This window comes from Mirounga leonina, unplaced genomic scaffold (genome assembly GCF_011800145.1).
Source record: "Mirounga leonina isolate KUSES-001 unplaced genomic scaffold, KU_Mleo_1.0 Mir_170, whole genome shotgun sequence".
Lineage (NCBI taxonomy): Eukaryota > Metazoa > Chordata > Mammalia > Carnivora > Phocidae > Mirounga > Mirounga leonina.
The window spans coordinates 34,893,394-34,910,273 of NW_023270433.1; the positions used below are offsets into that span (position 1 = coordinate 34,893,394).

The 16,880-nt window shown below is 49.0% G+C and overlaps 2 protein-coding genes across 2 annotated transcripts in view; both read right to left on the reverse strand.

The window, feature by feature from the left end:
• Positions 1-3,995: 3,995 nt before the first annotated feature.
• On the reverse strand, positions 3,996-11,495 carry CCIN (calicin). The gene is made up of 2 exons (XM_035016311.1): positions 10,808-11,495; positions 3,996-7,176 (listed from the first exon to the last, which is right to left on the reverse strand). Exon 2 carries the CDS (start codon positions 7,054-7,056, stop codon positions 5,290-5,292), a length of 1,767 nt encoding a protein of 588 aa, XP_034872202.1. The 5' UTR covers positions 7,057-7,176; positions 10,808-11,495; the 3' UTR covers positions 3,996-5,289.
• A 156-nt stretch (positions 11,496-11,651) lies between these two features.
• Positions 11,652-16,880, reverse strand: part of GLIPR2 (GLI pathogenesis related 2) — a 22,529-nt gene continuing 17,300 nt past the window's right edge. The window contains exon 5 of the mRNA XM_035016316.1: positions 11,652-13,179. Coding sequence (XP_034872207.1) covers positions 13,019-13,179 — 161 coding nt within the window. The 3' untranslated portion in view covers positions 11,652-13,018. The remainder of the gene's footprint in view (positions 13,180-16,880) is intronic.

Genomic DNA, 16,880 nt, shown 5'->3' on the forward strand with positions numbered 1-16,880 from the left:
TATTATATGACACAAGAAATTTCTCAATAAGCATTCTAACTTACATGTGATATATTTACTTTTGTTCAAAGATGTAAAGATTTAACACCGATCTTTTGGAAGTAAATGTGGAATGTTTTATGTCATCCTTTAAATGGTATAAAATACGCAACTAGACGTGGGATAACGGAGCTCCTTCTCACTAATGAGAACGGTGAAAATGCAAAGCATACTTGGTCCTAGGTATTTTCTAAAACACTTTTAACAAATCTTGAATATTCTAATTCGAAAATAAATGGGTAGGTAGGAAAGCATAGACTTGCCGTGATTCTGTGGCCAGAATGAAATCATACACACACTACGGCTGTCGATATTTCTGAGCCACTCTGTCTTTGTTTTGTCCTCACAGAACCCTTCTTCAGGAAGAATGCTTTCTCTGACAACAGCTCAGAGTGGAAGGGGCAAGGTTATTAAACAGCTCTCATAAAATAAGCCCATGGAAAGATGCTCCCGCATCATTAGCCATCAGGGAAATGTCAGTCAAAACCACAATGAGATACCACTTGCTCCCAGGAGGATGACTGTATTTGGAAAGACAGACAATAAGAAGTGTTGACAAGGACATGGAGAAGTTGAAACTGCCATACATTGCAGGTGGGAATGTAAAATGATGCATCTGCTTTGAAAACAGTCTGGCAGTTTCTGAAATACTTAAACATAGAGTTACCACAGGATCCAACAATTCTACTCTGAGGTATATACCCAACAGAAATGAAGACGCATGTGAACACAAAAACTGGTACATGAATGTTCATAGAGCATTATTCATACCAGCTACGAAGTGGGAACGACCTAGATGTCCATCAATTAACTGATAAATGAATTAATAATATGTGGTATATCCATATGGTAGAATATTATTCAGCCGTAAAAAGGAATGATGTAACGGCTCATGCCACGACATAGGTGAACTTTGCAAACATTATGCTAAGTGAAAGAAGCCAGGTAAGAAGTCACATACTGAATGATTCCATTTTTATGAAACATCTTGGATGGGCTAATCCATAGAGACAGAAAGTAGACTAGCAGTTGCCTAGGGCTGGGAAGATAAGAGAGTTAGAGAGTGACAACTAAGAAGTTCAAGGGTTCTTTTTGGGGTAATGAGAAGGTTATAAAATTGATTGTGATAATGATCGTACAACTCTGTGAATATACTAAGAGCTAATGAATTGTACACTTTGGTTGAATTATATGGTAGGTGAATTATATCTCTATAAAAAAGCTTTTCAAAATATGTCATCAGGGTGCCTGGGTGGCTCAGTTGGTTAAGCGACTGCCTTCGGCTCAGGTCATGATCCCGGAGTCCTGGGATCGAGTCCCACGTCAGGCTCCCTGCTCGGCAGGAGGTCTGCTTCTCCCTCTGACCCTACCCCCTCTTGGGCTCTCTCTCTCACTCTCTCTCTCTCAAATAAATAAATAAAATCTTTAAAAAAAAATATGTCATCATTCCATCATGCTATTTATTCTGAACAACCTAACTTGGACCAAAGTACCCCAGTTTTTAACACCAGACTTCACACCTTAACAGAAATACTGTAAAAGTAAGACAGAAAAATACAACAAACTCTTCTTTGGCTGTTGGTGTCTTGATGAAAGGAGGCTTCATGGACATCCGTTTACACCGTTGTGTGGCATCGTGAGGCAGGACATCCTAGGAAGATATGGAATGGGTAAAGGTTGCTGTGTGTGTGGGTGTGTGTGTGTGTGTGTGTGTGTGTGTAAGGTGTTTGAAGAATAATTTTGAAAGGGAAGGTGGGAAAAGAGAACTAGAAGGAAATCACCACAGGTGTATTCTCAGGTAGACTGATTTTAGGAAAAAAGTTGAAGATCCGGAAACCGATTCCCTAAAAACTGTGCATGTCTGAATTACCCTTGGAAAGACTTCATGTTCCTGAGTTTGAAGACCTGAGTTGTAGTTCAAAAGCCTTGTCTTTCAAGACCACAATCTCTGCTATGAATTGCTAAAGCTTCCCTTGTAGCTAAAGCCAAGATTTTGACTCTGAGTCTGGCATTTGGCTCTGCCAGCCTCCTCAAGGTGCTAAGCCTTGAATGTTTCAGCCTTATGGTCTAATTTTAATGTGGGGAGGGCTTAGGTATGCCAAAGATCTCTCTTTTTAGCAAGCATCCTAGTGATTCTGCTACAGGCAAGAGAGGTCGATGCTGCCCAGTACTGCAAGGGAAAGAATCGATGGAGAAAAGGACAAAGAGGACAATGTTGTTAGGAGACAGTTTGGTAGCATGGTAGGAACAGAAGACAGACTGAGTCATTTAGAGATTGATCTGGAAATGAGAGATGGAGCCAGAGAGCAGAGACATTTAGGACGCTTAGCTGAGGAAAAAGATGGGCAGAAAGCAAGAGGTGGGCCTCAGAGCTGAAGAGGGTTTGTTTCCAGAAAAAGAGAAACTTGAGAATATTTATGGAATAAAGAGAAAAAGTCAGGAAGGGGATGTATAGAGAGAAGGAACTGAGGGGTCCTGAGAAGCTGCGAGGTGACAAAATGGAGAGCCAGGGGAGGGGGATCGGCGTTGAATCATGGGAGGACACGGCTTCCTCTGAGAGGCAGGAAAGCAGCAGAAGCTCTGGAGAGAGTTTTGGTGGATGTGGGACTGTTCGTGGAGCTCAGATCATGTGACCTCTCTTTCTCTGGAGATCTGGTGGCAGAAGGAGAGATAAGCTGTTGAGAAAGAGGAGAGGAGAAGAGTGGGGCCTCAGGACACCAGAGAGGGCTAGAGAATCAGCTGTGGAGAATGGCATCCGGAGTCAGATAAGCCTGGTGGGCTGGGGGTGGGGGCAGCTGGGCTGAGTTGCTTGGATCTGTAGGACCCTTTTGTACTTCCACCTGGAGAATGGCAGTGAGGCCACAGAGCTGGGGGCTGTCCTGCGCTGAAGAAGTGAGAAAGGTGGGGAGGTTCCAGAAAAGAGAGGGTCAGCTGTGAAGTCCAAGGTCCTCACTTTCAGGGAGCAAAGTAAGACTTGGGCAGAAGGTGGGCTTTGAAGCAAGTGGCCACCCAGCAGAGAGGTCAAGAAGATGATGCAGAGCAGGTCGAACAGGACTGAGAGGGAAAAAGAAGGGGATGGAGCAGGTTTGAGCCATGAAGCTATCTAAACTGTCCTGCACGATATAATACAGTAGCCACCAGCCTCCTGGAGCCTTATGTATTTGGTTAGTCCAAATCCATTTGTGCTCTAAGTGTAAAATATACCCACGATTCCAAAGCCTTAATATGAAAAAAAAAAAAAGTAAATATCTCATTAATAAATGTTTACACTGATTATTTAATATTTGGATCTATTGGGTTAAATAAAATATATTATTAAAAGTAATTTCACCTATTTATTTTTACTTTTGTAGTGAAGCTTCTAGAAAACTTTAAATTACATATGTGGCTTGCGTTACATTTCTATTGCACAGAACTGCTCTAGATGCTCCCTTACTGGGACATGGATCGTCTGTGTCATGCCTGTGGCCCCAACACCTGGGACAAGGACCTGCACAGAGAGGCCTCAGGGAATGGGGTGTGTGTGTGTGTGTGTGTGTGTGTGTGTGAATTGATGAATAGATGAATAAGTAAATTCATGAATGAGTGGATAAATGAGGATCGTATATGGTTCTCAAGGACTTGGTAATTTTCTTCTCAGTTGTGGAGGATTATAGATTAGTACACCACTGGATGAAAGGGAAACAGAGATAGTTAGAATTGAGGAAAGCTCGCCAAGACTTTGAGGGAGGGAGTCTCTAAGAGCCTTTTAGGGGACCTTACTTGATATAAAGGCTCAAGAACCTGGACCCTTGCCACACTCTTTTCTTTTTTTTCCTTTAAAAAAAAATGTTCTCCTGTAGCACCGTAATAATGCCAGGAACCGTCCTAGGTATGCTGCACGTATTAACTCATTTAAGCTTCACATCACCCTAGGAGGTAGGCACTCTTGCTCTCTCTCTTTTGCAGATAAGGAAACAAAGGCACAGAGACCTGAAGTAGTTTGGCCAGGATTACCCAGCAGGTGGTGGAACTGGTTTTAAGCCCCAGTGGCCATGCTCCCAGCTACGACACCATCCTGTCCTCTCACCTCATCTCCAAGGTTCTTCCCAGCAGAGATACAGTAGTCCCCCCTTATCTGCAGGGGATCCGTTCCAAGACCCCTAGTCGCTGCCTGAAACTGCAGGTAGTGCCAGACCCTCTCTCTATATACTAGGTTTTTTCCTCTACACACACACCTATGATAAAGTTTAATTTACAAATTAGGCACAGTGAGAGAATAATAACAATAATGAAAAATAGAACAAATTTAACAATTTACTGTAATAAAGTCATGTGAATGTGGCCTCTCCCGCTCTCTCAAAACATCTCATTGTGCTGTACTCCCCCTTCTTGTAACGATGTGAGATGCTAACCTGCCTATGTGAAGAGATGAGGGGAGGGGAATGACGGGGGCGTTGTGACATAGTGTAGGGCTAAGACCGACCTTCCGCGGATTCGTCCAAAGCAGGATCGTCTGCTTCTGGACAACAGCTGACCACAGGAAGTAAAACCACAGATAAGGGGGGACTACTGCATAGACTTCTTTTTTCTCCCTTTACTGATCTCTCTTTCACTCCCAGTCCCTCAGGCCCTGTATTCCTCGAGAAAGTTCCTGATGTACTTTGCTTACTGAAAACAGTTGTAAGTAACCCCCCAACTTCCCCACAAATAAGACTCAACACACCACAGCTGTGTGGGCAAATACAACAGCCAAGTGACCCTGCCTGCTCGGTTCCGGCTATCCCCCTCCCTGAGCCTTTCCCACATCATTTTCTCCACCCCCACCCCCCAGCCCAGCCCATGAGCCTCCTGTCCCAAACCTGGGATTGGCCCTCCCCTGCCCTCCTGGACAGACTCGAGGGCAGTGAGTGTTGGAGGAGCCTGAGGCTTCATAACTCTAAGCAAACACTTTATCTGTCCATCTAGCAGATGCCGGCGAGAGAACTATAGGGGATAGAATGGGGGCTTTCCAGACACCACCTTGGCCAGTGCCCAGGAGATGCTTCAGTCCCACCCATCAGGGACTCCATTCCAGCCTCAGCTTGGATCCCTCCAATGACAGAGTCGCCCTGAATTTCCACCCACTGGGAGCAGCCCTAGCCCAGGATCTCCACTGTCAGGGCCAAACAGACTGGAACACTAAGAAGGAACCAAGAGGCCATCTTCCTCTCTCTCTCATTAAATTGTGAATAATAATGCATTTACTTATTCTCCCACTGAAAAAGTTGTTTAAATCCTTTGAAGAATCTTGCAAGGTAGCTTGGCTAGACAGCAGGCAGGACAGTCCAGTGCCTCCGGTGGGGGGGCCAGGGTCTTCCACTCGCCTGTCTTTTGGTCCAACAAGTAGGCATTTGGGTTGATGGTGTAGTCCTTTGTCTGGACATCGCTGGCTGTGGTGACGCCCCCACATACAAACACTCTGCTGTCTCCAATGGAGCATATAGCATGGGACACATCTAAGGGGCAGTTGTTGGGCAAGAGAGGCACCGAGGTGGTTGTCTTGTTGGCCTTTATCTTCTGCAGGTTGATTTCCACACTCTGCCGGTGGCTGTGTACACAGAGGATGTTGTCCTGCTGGAAAGAGAGCAGGGGCCGGTGGTTGAACTCAATGGGGAAGGTGATACACTGGACCACATCCCCAGTGTTGGTGTCAAAGCAGTCCACCACTCCAACCCGGGAAATATAGCCTTTCACCAAGCACCGCCCCGTGACAATGTACAGATTCCGGTCACCCTTGGTGATCACGGCTGTGCCATCCATAGGGATGCTCATCTTCCCTGCCAGGCACCAGGCCTCCTTGCGCTCATCATAGCGATAGATGTTGGAGACATACCGCCTTGGAGCAATGCTCCCACCCACTGAGTACACTGTCCCCCCGCAGGTCACCATGGTGTGGAAGACAAGCCCAATCGGCAGGTCTGGCAACTTGGTCCAGGAGTTGTCATCCATGTCATACCGCCAAGCTGTCTTCAGCCCAGAAATCTGCTCAGTGGTACCACCAGAGATGTAGATGTAGCGACCAGCAGAGGTGGCACTAAGTGCTGCCGCCCGATAGGGCATCTCTGACAGCTTCAGCCACAGGTTCTCCTGGATGATGTAGGCAAACACTCCATCATTGAACTTGCCATGGGCCTTTTGGCCACCCAGGATGACCACCGAATCAAGCAGGGCCCCTTTCCGCTGGTAGCTCAACAGGCTGGATGGCCTCTCCTGCTTTCGGTCCATGAGGACACTCTCAATCAGGGTTGCATGGGCTGAGCTGTTCTCCATGCTCATCAACTTGTTGCTGGCAAACATCAGTGTCTTGTTGGAGACGGCATTAAGATTGATGTAGTTGAAGAACTTCTTGAAATACTTCTCCCGCTCATCCTTCCGGAAGTACACCCAATTGATGAGTGCGCTGAGAGCCTGGTCCTCATTGAGCACATGCAAGTTTTCATCTCGGAGCAGGCGGCCAAAGATGACAGGTGGACAGCGCATGAAGTGCATACAGCCCTCAGGACTGGCCCAGTAGTGGAAGTTGTCACGAATGCCAGAGTAGGCCAAGTCTGATACCTCTTTGAGCTCAAACAACTCAGCCAAGAAGAGGTAGCGCAAGCAGTTTGCACGGCGGATGGACTTAATCAGGAAGTCGTTACAGTGGATTCGAAGGCGTGGTGTGTTGAAATACTGGGCCCCGCGAAGGAGCTCCTCCACGTTCTGCTCCGAGATCACCACCTTGCCACTGTAGAAGTAGTCCAGGAGCTGGTCCACCGTGGCCGGACTCAGGTAGTTGGGGTCAATGGTGATGAAGAGCTCATCGGTGGTCTTCATGTCATTGCTGGAGATGAGGCTCTTCACCAGTGGGGAGACAGCAGCCAGCACGTTGCGATGTGCAAAGAAAACATGGTGGTCCACAGTCAGGGCCATGTCCCAGTACTCTTTGCGTTTCCTCTGTTTGTTCAGGTTCTGCAGCACAAAGCTGTTGTAGTTTTTCTCCGTGAATTCCAGTTTCATGGTGCTTCTTGCTGGCTGAGGCAGAAGATCAGCAGCAGGTACTGGAGAACAGACGTTCTCAGGCCTTTGGGATTCAGATTGATGGTTGTTTGCAGAGTAGTTGATCAGGGAGGAGGGGGGCTGGGAGAGAGGGTGATGTCATAGAATGGATGAGGTCATCACAATGCCAGCCCCTGAGGCCTTTCTCAGAGGCACAGGACCTTTCTCCCCTCTGATGGCTCCAACCTGCCAAGGCTAGATACCCTGCCAGGATTTAAAGCCCTGGGCCCAGAGCTCAGGAGAATCTCAGAGATGGGTTGCAGCTCTTACCTGGCGCTTTTAAAACTCAGTTCAAGGCTATTTTTGGAATGTCGGAGCCAGTCTGGGTGGGGGTGGTATAGGAAGGGAAAAGGGGAAGGTGGGGGAAGATAAGAGATTTTTGGATCTAGAAGGATCCTTCCATGTACAGGAGGGAAACAAGCCCAGAGAAGAGAAGGAACTTGCCCAAGATCACACAGCAGGTTGGAATCAGACCAGGGCATGGAAGCCAAGCCTTCTATAACTCAGTACTCTTCATCTTTCCAGGAAGCTCCTAACTACCTAACTCTCCCCAGTCTCTGATTCTCAGGCCTCTAGGTACCTTTCTCTGCCAAGGCTCCTGGCCATCAGAGAAGAATTTCAGGCTCTGTCCTTTGCCTTCTGAACTCTGTAGCCATGGACACCATTCTTCTTTAAAATAGAAGGAGATGGGCGCCTGGGTGGCTCAGTTGGTTAAGCGACTGCTTTCGGCTCAGGTCATGATCCTGGAGTCCCTGGATCGAGTCCCTCAACGGGCTCCCTGCTCCACGGGGAGTCTGCTTCTCCCTCTGACCCTAACCCCTCTCATGTGCTCTCTCTCATTCTCTCTCTCAAATAAATAAATAAAATCTTTAAAAAAATAAAATAAAATAGAGGGAGGTGTGGAGGCCACTGGCTGAGTAGGGATAGAGGAGTGAGCCACACACGGGGGGTGGGAGCACCTCTGAAGCCCTGATGATTTCAGTTCCACAGCAAACTGGGACCTTCTGTCCACATTTTCTTTTTTTTTTTTTTTTAAAGATTTTATTTATTTATTTGACAGAGAGAGATAGCTAGAGCAGGAACACAAGCAGGGGGAGTGGGAGAGGGAGAAGCAGGCTTCCTGCCAAGCAGGGAGCCCGATGTGGGACTCGATCCCCGGACACTGGGATCATGACCTGAGCCGAAGGCAGACGCTTAACGACTGAGCCACCCAGGCACCCTGTCCACATTTTCAAATCTGTGGTCATGCAACTTTGGGGGCTGTGGTGGGTCAGCTCTCTCCATCAAACGTCGACTTGGACAAGTGGCTCAGACTCTCTAAACCTCAGTTTCCTCATCTGTGACATGGGAGTAATAGTACCCGCTTCGAAGATTATTAAGAATTTAAATGAGATAGTGATGAGAGCGCGTTAAGTAACAATGTTTGGCTTGTAGTAAACGTTCAGTAAATGTTAGCTGCCGTTACTTTATTGATACCATCTTAGTTCACCCAGCGCCGGTGTCCTTGGCTGCTCCCTTTGTACGTAAATACCTGTCGTGTCGTCTGGTTGGTGTTTGGGGGTGGGGGGGAGTCTGGAATCCCTCCGGAATCCCGCGCCCCGTTTGGGCGGGCTCCGCCAGCCTCGTCCGGCCACGCGGTGGAGGCGGAGAGCCATCTCGGGCTCGCAGGCCCCGGCGGCCCGCCCCCTGCGCTCGCCCGCCGCAGCCCCTCCCCGCGGGGACAGCAGCGCCCCCTCCCAGCCTCCCGGCCCCCTGGCCGCAGGGCTCCCTCGCGTCCGGCCGCCCGCGGCGACTGGAACGCCCGTGGCAGGGCCTCCCACGTTCACCAAAAAGCCGCCTGTGCCCGCTTTACAGGTGGGGTGCGGAGCCCGGCAGCCAAGCCGACTCTGACTCGGGGCGTCACCCCGGGCCCCCCGCCGGGTGGGGTGCGCGCAGATTCCGCCGCCCCCGCGCGGGCGTGGGCTTCCGGGAGTGCCCGTGCCGAGGAAGGGCTAAGGGTCAGCCGGAGCCCCCACGGAGGGCGGACGGCTTCTGCCGAGAGTGGGAGAGCCCAGGGGCCCCACCCCGGACCAGCCTTGGGGGGCTCCCGGCAAGGGGCTCAACTCGAAGGCCTTTGCGGCGATGGCCACGTGGTTCCGAGAGGACCTGGGCCCCAAGCGCCACCCCTGACCCTTAGGTCGTCCTTAGCGCCCCTACAAGGAAGAGTGGCGCCTGACGCTTGGGGAATGGGAGCCCGCCTGCTCTTTCCTTCCCTGGCTTAGTCAGGTGATCGTTCAGCGTCTCTGTACCTCATTCTTCCATTTCCGACCTGGCTTTTTCTTTGGGATTTGGCAACTTGACAACTTCAAAAGCACTTAACGTTTTTTGTTTTGGGGTGGCTCAGTTGGTTAAGCGACTGCCTTCGGCTCAGGTCATGATCCTGGAGTCCCGGATCGAGTCCCGCATGGGGCTCCCTGCTTAGCAGTGAGTCTGCTCCTCCCTCTGACCCTCACCCCTCTCATGCTCTCTCTCTCAAATAAATAAATAATATCTTTCAAAAAAAAAGATATTATTTATTTATTTGACAGAGAGAGACACAGCAAGAGAAGGAACACAATCAGGGGGAGTGGGAGAGGGAGAAGCAGGCTTCCCGAAGAGCAGGGAGCCCGATGTGGGGCTCGATCCTAGGACCCTGAAACCATGAGCGGAGCGGAAGGCAGACGCCTAACCACTGAGCCACCCAGGTGCCCCAAAGTACTTACGTTTTAATGCTGAATCTGTTCACCTTGATTCCTGAATGGTATAGAGGCCCTCAGTCTCTTGACGGATCTCTGCACAAAGCTAAGAACTTCTGTTTTCCCCATAAAAAGGCTTAGATTTCAGCCTCTGCACCAGACTAGCTGTGTGGTCTGGGTGGGTTCTCCCCTGTTTTCTCCACGTGAGATTAACTGAGCTCTCAAGGCTTCGCCAGCCCTGATCTCGCAAGGGGTGGCAGCAATTTAGGCACAGGTGAGACCTCTTGGTGTTGATACCAGACACTTTTTCATTCCTATTGGCATCTAGGCCTGCCCTGGCGAGAGGCTGGCCGACCTCACCTCCTGGGGCATTCCAACCAAGAGTAGAGCATGGGTGGGGTCAGGCCTGTTGTTGCATCTGCCCCTTGGCCCCCACGTCCTGGGGCACTTTGGTGGAGTAGGCTGGGCCCCTTTGCTTTTGTTTCAAGGCCAGACCACCAGGGCAGGAAGGTCTCTCCAGTTGAGAAAGTTGGGCATAGGGGGTGTCACGGACCTGAGAAGGTCCAGTAGACTTAACTCCATGTGCCAGACCTTGTACAGCTGGACAGACTGCAGCCCAGAGTGGGGAAGGGAGCACAACTCTGAGAGCACAGGGCTAGAGCTTGGAGCTGGGGTCCCCGATTCCTTCCTCGGTTCTCTGGCTACAAAGGAGAGCTGGCAGTCTGGCTTGTCCTCTGCTCTAATTGAACTGTGGGAGTTGCTGTCTTTAAGAAATCCATTGAGGAGGGCGCCTGGGTGGCTCAGATGGTTGAGCATCTGCCTTCGGCTCAGGTCATGATCCCAGGGTCCTAGGATCGAGTCCCTCATCGGGCTCTCTGTTCCTTGGGAGCCTGCTTCTCCCTCTGCCTCTCTCTCTCTCTGTCGCTCAAGAATAAATAAATAAAAATCTTTAAAAAAAAAAAAAAGAAATCCATTGAAGAAGTAAAATTAGTGCCCACCTGCTCAGCCAGCTTTGTTGCCTGGCTTTTCTTCAGCCTAGAAAGCTCTTCTGGTCAGCTTTTATCTTTCTCCAGCCAACTGAGGAAACAGATGCCAGCCTCACGAGCTTGGCTGCAGGCCAGTGTCCACCCCCTGGTTGTGTATGTGTATTTTGCGCAAGGTCTCGCCAGGAGCCACCAGGAAGTCCACTGACTGATCATTCAGTCCCTGTTGCTCATGGTGGCTGCCCAGGTGTGGCCTCAGCCCAGTCTTTTTATTCCACCCACCCTCCACTCCCGGCCCAGCTCAGCATTTTTGGCTTAAGAAGACTCCCTCGGGGAGGGGACCCTCATATTCCAACCTTCTGGGGAACATCAGTTGACATATCCTTTTGCTGGGAAGCCCTGAAGACGAGGGGTATGTTTTAACGATACGCGGATTGGGCCCAGAGCTGGAAAGCTCAGGAGCGCCACCTCTTTTGTTCCTCTAACACTGGCTTTCTCACTTCCACTTATTTTCAACTGGCAAGTTGGCTTGCATATAGTTCTGGCTGGCCACGGCCCTAACCCAGACTCATGGCATCCTAATTTTTTTAGTTCCACTGGCAAACGCTCCGCTCATTTCTTAGCTCAAATTCCTGGTCCGTGGCCAGCCCAGGGATTGGCTGCCCTTGGATCACATGTCCACTTCAGTCCAGTCAGCCGTGTGAGGGTAGGTCACACGGATCAAAACGTAGCTGCCAAAGGGGCGCAAGGTACCGGGGAGAGGTCGGACGTCCTGGGAAGCCTGAGTTACCTAAGACAGGAACGAAGAGTTATGATTACCTTAGTCACCAATCAAGAATCGGGCATGAATGACATGGAAGATGTTACACAAAAGAAGAAAACTTTATTGTTGTCTCAGTCACTATCCCTGGGTGAAGTGAAGGGCACAGCACGAGGCTGTGTTCACAGTGCAGCGCAGACCTTCGGGAAGCATGTTCCCTGGCGGGCCTGCTCCGACTGACCCTAAGGCGGCAGCCTCCTAACTCCCACCCCGGCCGTCTCAGCGCTTGGACAGGCCATGCTTTCAGGACACCCAGCTGGGCGTCTGGGTCGGTTCCTCCCACGCGGACCACGTGAAACCGTTACTCAGGGGAACTTTGTAGGGTGTGAGGCAAAACAAAGAAGCAAACTGGCGAGTCTAAGCCCCCACGTGGGCTGTCCCCCTGGAACACTTGGGCCTGTCACACACCCCAGGAGGGAGCAGGGCGCAGCTGCTGCCACGGCTGCTGAACAGGCCGGGGCTCCCGCCCTGCGTGCGAGGGCAGGCCAGAGGCCGAGGGCTTCCTCCGGGGGCCCTGGTGAGCTCACACTCACCCCACGCTCGCTGACCTCATCGGTCAGACGCTTGGCCGAGAGCCCGGGCAGCGTGAGGGGCTTCCTCCCCGAACAGGCCCTGGGCCCCCTCGCCGAGGTGGGGGAGGGGTGGCTTTCAGACCCAGGCCCCAGAAACCAGGAGGCACATACCGAGCTCTGAGATGCCAGAGGATTTTAAGAAAAAAGGTGGGAGGAGGGCAAGGGCAGTGGTAGTAGTCGTGCTTTGCTATTTAAAGATAGAAAATGCAAGGAAGTGCAACTTTTCTCTCCATTTGTTCTTTGGCATTCCCATCAGAGAATTCCAGGAGGCATGCAGATGACATCATGTCTTACAACTGAGCAATCCCAATCATTCTGTGAAATGCAGTTCCTGCCTGTCCCATGTTTCCAATGGAAGCTGCTCTATATTTACGTGTTTAAAGCTGTTTTATGTTACATTTAAATGAGAGTTTACTAATCTTACATATCTACCAAAAGTAGATTACAATGCATGAAGATCACATAAAATGAACTTCACCTCAAAGCATCACAAACGTTTGGAATAGAAAAAGCCCAGGGATGGATATTATAAGAAATGTACAAAAGAAGTTTGCTTACAAAAACAAAAAAGTTTTAAAATTGATTCTTTCCCCCCTGCGTCCAAATAATTGTGGTCTAGGGAACCATCAGGGTAAAGGCTTCATAGGCTCATTCCTTTTGATAAGAATAAGTTCATACAGAAGCGTATATCCAAGTGCGTGTGCAAGACACACTCACATGCATCACACACACAAGCACATACACGCACAGGGACAGACACACAGCTGAGTTTTTGTTGTTCTAGGCACTTCGTATCCATGTTAAGTCTGCCACATTCCCATTACATTTAATGAATTACTTCTTTGGAGGCAGGACATTTTCTTCAAAGAAGCCCTGGTTGACGACATTCCCTGCTGGGAAGTATCGGGCCACCACGAAGGAAGACCCGTCACTTGCAGATGCCTTCCCCACTCCCATCTTCTTTGTATTCTTCCACACCATGGCTGTGAAGTGTCCTGGAGGGGCAGAGGCAGGGGGAGAGGGAAACAGGTTAGTTAGCAGGATCTGGAGGAGGATGTTTCCAAGGATCCTCGAACCCCTGCACCGTCTTGTCAGGTTTGGGAAGCTTGAGCTTCCCATACACCAGTCAGAGGCAGGAGACATAGAACACTCTGCCTGCCTGAGTTTCTGAGGCATCAGGTCCTCTCGATCAGCCACACAAGACCCTCCTCACCTCACCGTTTGCCGATGCCCAAAGGTTTCATGGTTTCCCAGAGATCACAGCAAAGCCGAGTGACCCCAACAGTTAGGATGCCACCCACCGGCACCTGCCTCCCCCTTTCCCCCCCTGACTGTATTCTTCAAGGTCACGCATGATCTCCATGTTTCTCCCCAAAGATCACTTTTTGTCTCTCTCTTACTTGACATCTCAGGAACATTTAATAGAGTCGACTCCTTCTCTTTTCGAAGTACCCCCTCTTTTGGTTTCCATGATGCTGCCCTCTCTTGGCATTCCCATCTTACTGCCTTTTCCTCCTCTTCCATTTCGCTGGTAAATGTTGGAGGGGCCTGCCCTTCCCAAAGCTCAGTCCTGGGCTTGCTTTTCTTCACTTGCTGTACTCTTTAGGCAATTTCATCTTTCCCTGGCTCCCAAATTTATTTTCCTAGCCCAGATCTCTCCTCTGTGCTCCAGATACAACTACTTACTTGACATTTCTACTTGGATGGCAACCAGGCATGTAACCTATCCAAACCTCACTCTTGATTTTGGTTCCCCCAGAGTTACTGCTCTTCCTACCTTTCATTTCCATTAATGTTCCCTCTATGCACACAACCCTAGGGCTTGGTCTGTATTCCTCCTTCTCCCTCATTTCCCCCTCAACAACCCATCATTCAATCCTGGAGACTCTAACTCCAAAATAGATCTTAAGTCCATCCACTCCCCAAACTTGGGTTCCAACCACAAACTTTCTCCCTCGGACCACTGTAATGGCCCTCGACCGGTTCCCCAGCATCCACCTTTGCCTCCTTCAATTCACTTTCTCTAAAGGAGCCAGAGTAATCATTTTTAGACATAAGTCATATCTGTTTTCTTTCCCACTTAAAAACCCTTCAATTGCTTCCAGTTGCACCTCAGATGAAAGCGAATGCTCTGGCCCAATGGCCTCCTTTCCATTCCTTGAACATGTCCGGCTATTTCCCACCATGGAACCCTTGCACACATTGGCCACTGTGCGGAATGCTCTCCCGATGACCAACATCTTCCTATCCCTTAGGCCTCAGCCTGAATGTCACCTGTGCAGAGAAGTCTTTCACAATCACTTATTTCCTGAACACCTCCCTCCCAAGATCATCTTTTTTTTTTTTTTTTTAAAGATTTTATTTATTTGACAGAGAGAGAGACAGCAAGAGAGGGAACACAAGCAGGGAGAGTGGGAGAGGGAGAAGCAGGCTTCCCGCGGAGCAGGGAGCCCGATGTGGGGCTCGATTCCAGGACCCTGGGATCATGACCTGAGCCGAAGGCAGACGCTTAACGACTGAGCCACCCAGGCGCCCCTCTCCCAAGATCATCTTATCATACCCTGTTCTACCCCTCATAGCATTCTTACCATTTGCAATGTTACATGCATTTGATTTCTTGTTCATTTGCTTGGCTCCTTCACTAGGCTATGAGACTCACAGAGGCAGGAACCAAACTGCTTTGCTCACCAAATTACACTCAGTACCCTGGCAAAGCCTGGCACCGGAAAAGTGTAAAATAAGACTTTGTTGCATGAATGAGTGGAATGAATGAGGGAATGAATGAAAAGGTATACAGAAGAACCATCTTGGGCTTGGGTTCTACCCTCACTGCAAGTGCAGGCCTTCTACATTTTGCGCTCTTTGAGACATTGACAAGTTAGAGCCTCCTTCAATTCCCTCTGCTCTGAGCCAAACAGTCCAGTTCCTTCTCAAGCTACTACCTGACCCTCCACACACTTCTGTGGTTTGCTAAGCTTCTCAGCATCAATGTCCCGCTGCTGAGCTGCCCTCCCCTCACTCACTGCTTCTTTCAAACTTTTAATATAGCTTAGCTTCCAACTCCCCTTCCCCTTGGGGGTCAAAGAGTTGCTGTAATGTACTCATTGCTCAATGACCATAAATTCTTCGTCCCCAAGGAGTAGAAGGTGGAAGCTGATCCTTCCCACCTTTACTGTTAAGGACTTACAGAGATCCTTTGACAGGTCAATATTGACTTCTGTAGCACAGAATGGCATTCATTTGCTCAAACAACACTGAAGAGATTACGCTTCCTCCTTGAGGGGTGGGGACCACAGCCATCTTATTTTATTTTTTTAAGATTTTATTTATGTACTTGAGAGAAAGTGAGAGCAAGAGAGAGAGCACAGAGGGAGAGGGAGAAGCAGATGTCCCGCTGAGCAGACAGCCTGATTGCAGGGCTCGTTAGCAGGACCCCAAGATCAGGACCGGAGCTGAAGGCAGACGCTTAATCGAATGAGCCACCCAGGTGCCCCCGACACCTATCTTATTGACCACAATATCCCCAGTGTTTAGCACTGAGCTTGGCACATAGGAGATGCTCAACAAATATCAGATGAAGAATGAAAGAGACAGAGGGAAGGAGGAAAACTGAATCAGAAGTGGCTAAGTATCCCATAGGCTAAGAAAGAAAGAGGGTAACCATTTTACACCCATTTGGGTGGATTTTTTTTTTTTTTTAAAGAAAATAACAAGTGTTGGTGAGGCTGTGCAGAAATTGGAACACTTGTGCACTGCTGGTGGGAATGTGAAATGGCGCAGCCACTGTGGAAGACAGTATGGTGGTTCCTTAAAAAATGAAATACAGAACTACCATCTGATCCAGTAATTCCACTTCGAGGTATAAGCCCAAAAGAACTGAAAGCAGGGACTCAGATATTTGCACACCAATGTTTATAGCAGCATTATTTACAATAGCTAAAAGGGGAAAAAAACCCAAGTGTCCACCAATGGATGAATGGAGAAACAAAATGTTATATATACACATACAATATTATTCAGCCTTAAAAAGGATGAAATTCTGATACATGCTACCTTGAGGACATTATGCTAAGGGAAATAAACCAGACACAAGAGGACAAATATTATATGACTCCACTTATATTAGATACCTAGAATCACAAACTCATAGAGACAGAAAGTAGAATAGTGGTCACCAGAGCTTAGGGGTGGGGAGGGAGAGAGGGACGGATGGGGGTTATTGTTTAATGGGTTCAACTTGAGATGGCTGAAAAGTTCTGGAGATGGATAGGGAAGTGGTTGTACAATGATGTGAATGTACTTAATCTCACTGAACTGTGTTCTTAAAATGATTAATTTTTTAAAAGATTTTATTTATTTATTCACGAGAGACAGAGTGAGAGGCAGAGGGAGAAGAAGGCTCCCCGTAGAGCAGGGAGACTGATGTGGGGCTCGTCCCTAAAAATGGTTAATTTTGGGCGCCTGGGTGGCTCAGTCGTTAAGCGTCTGCCTTCGGCTCAGGTCATGATCCCGGGGTCCTGGGATCAAGTCCCACATCGGGCTCCCTGCTCGGCGGGAAGTCTGCTTCTCCCTCTCCCATGCCCCCTGCTTGTGTTCCTGCTCTCACTATCTCTCTCTCTCTGTCAAATAAATAAATAAAAATCTTTAAAAAAAAAAAAAGGTTAATTTTATGGTAAATATGTTTTACCAGAAAATG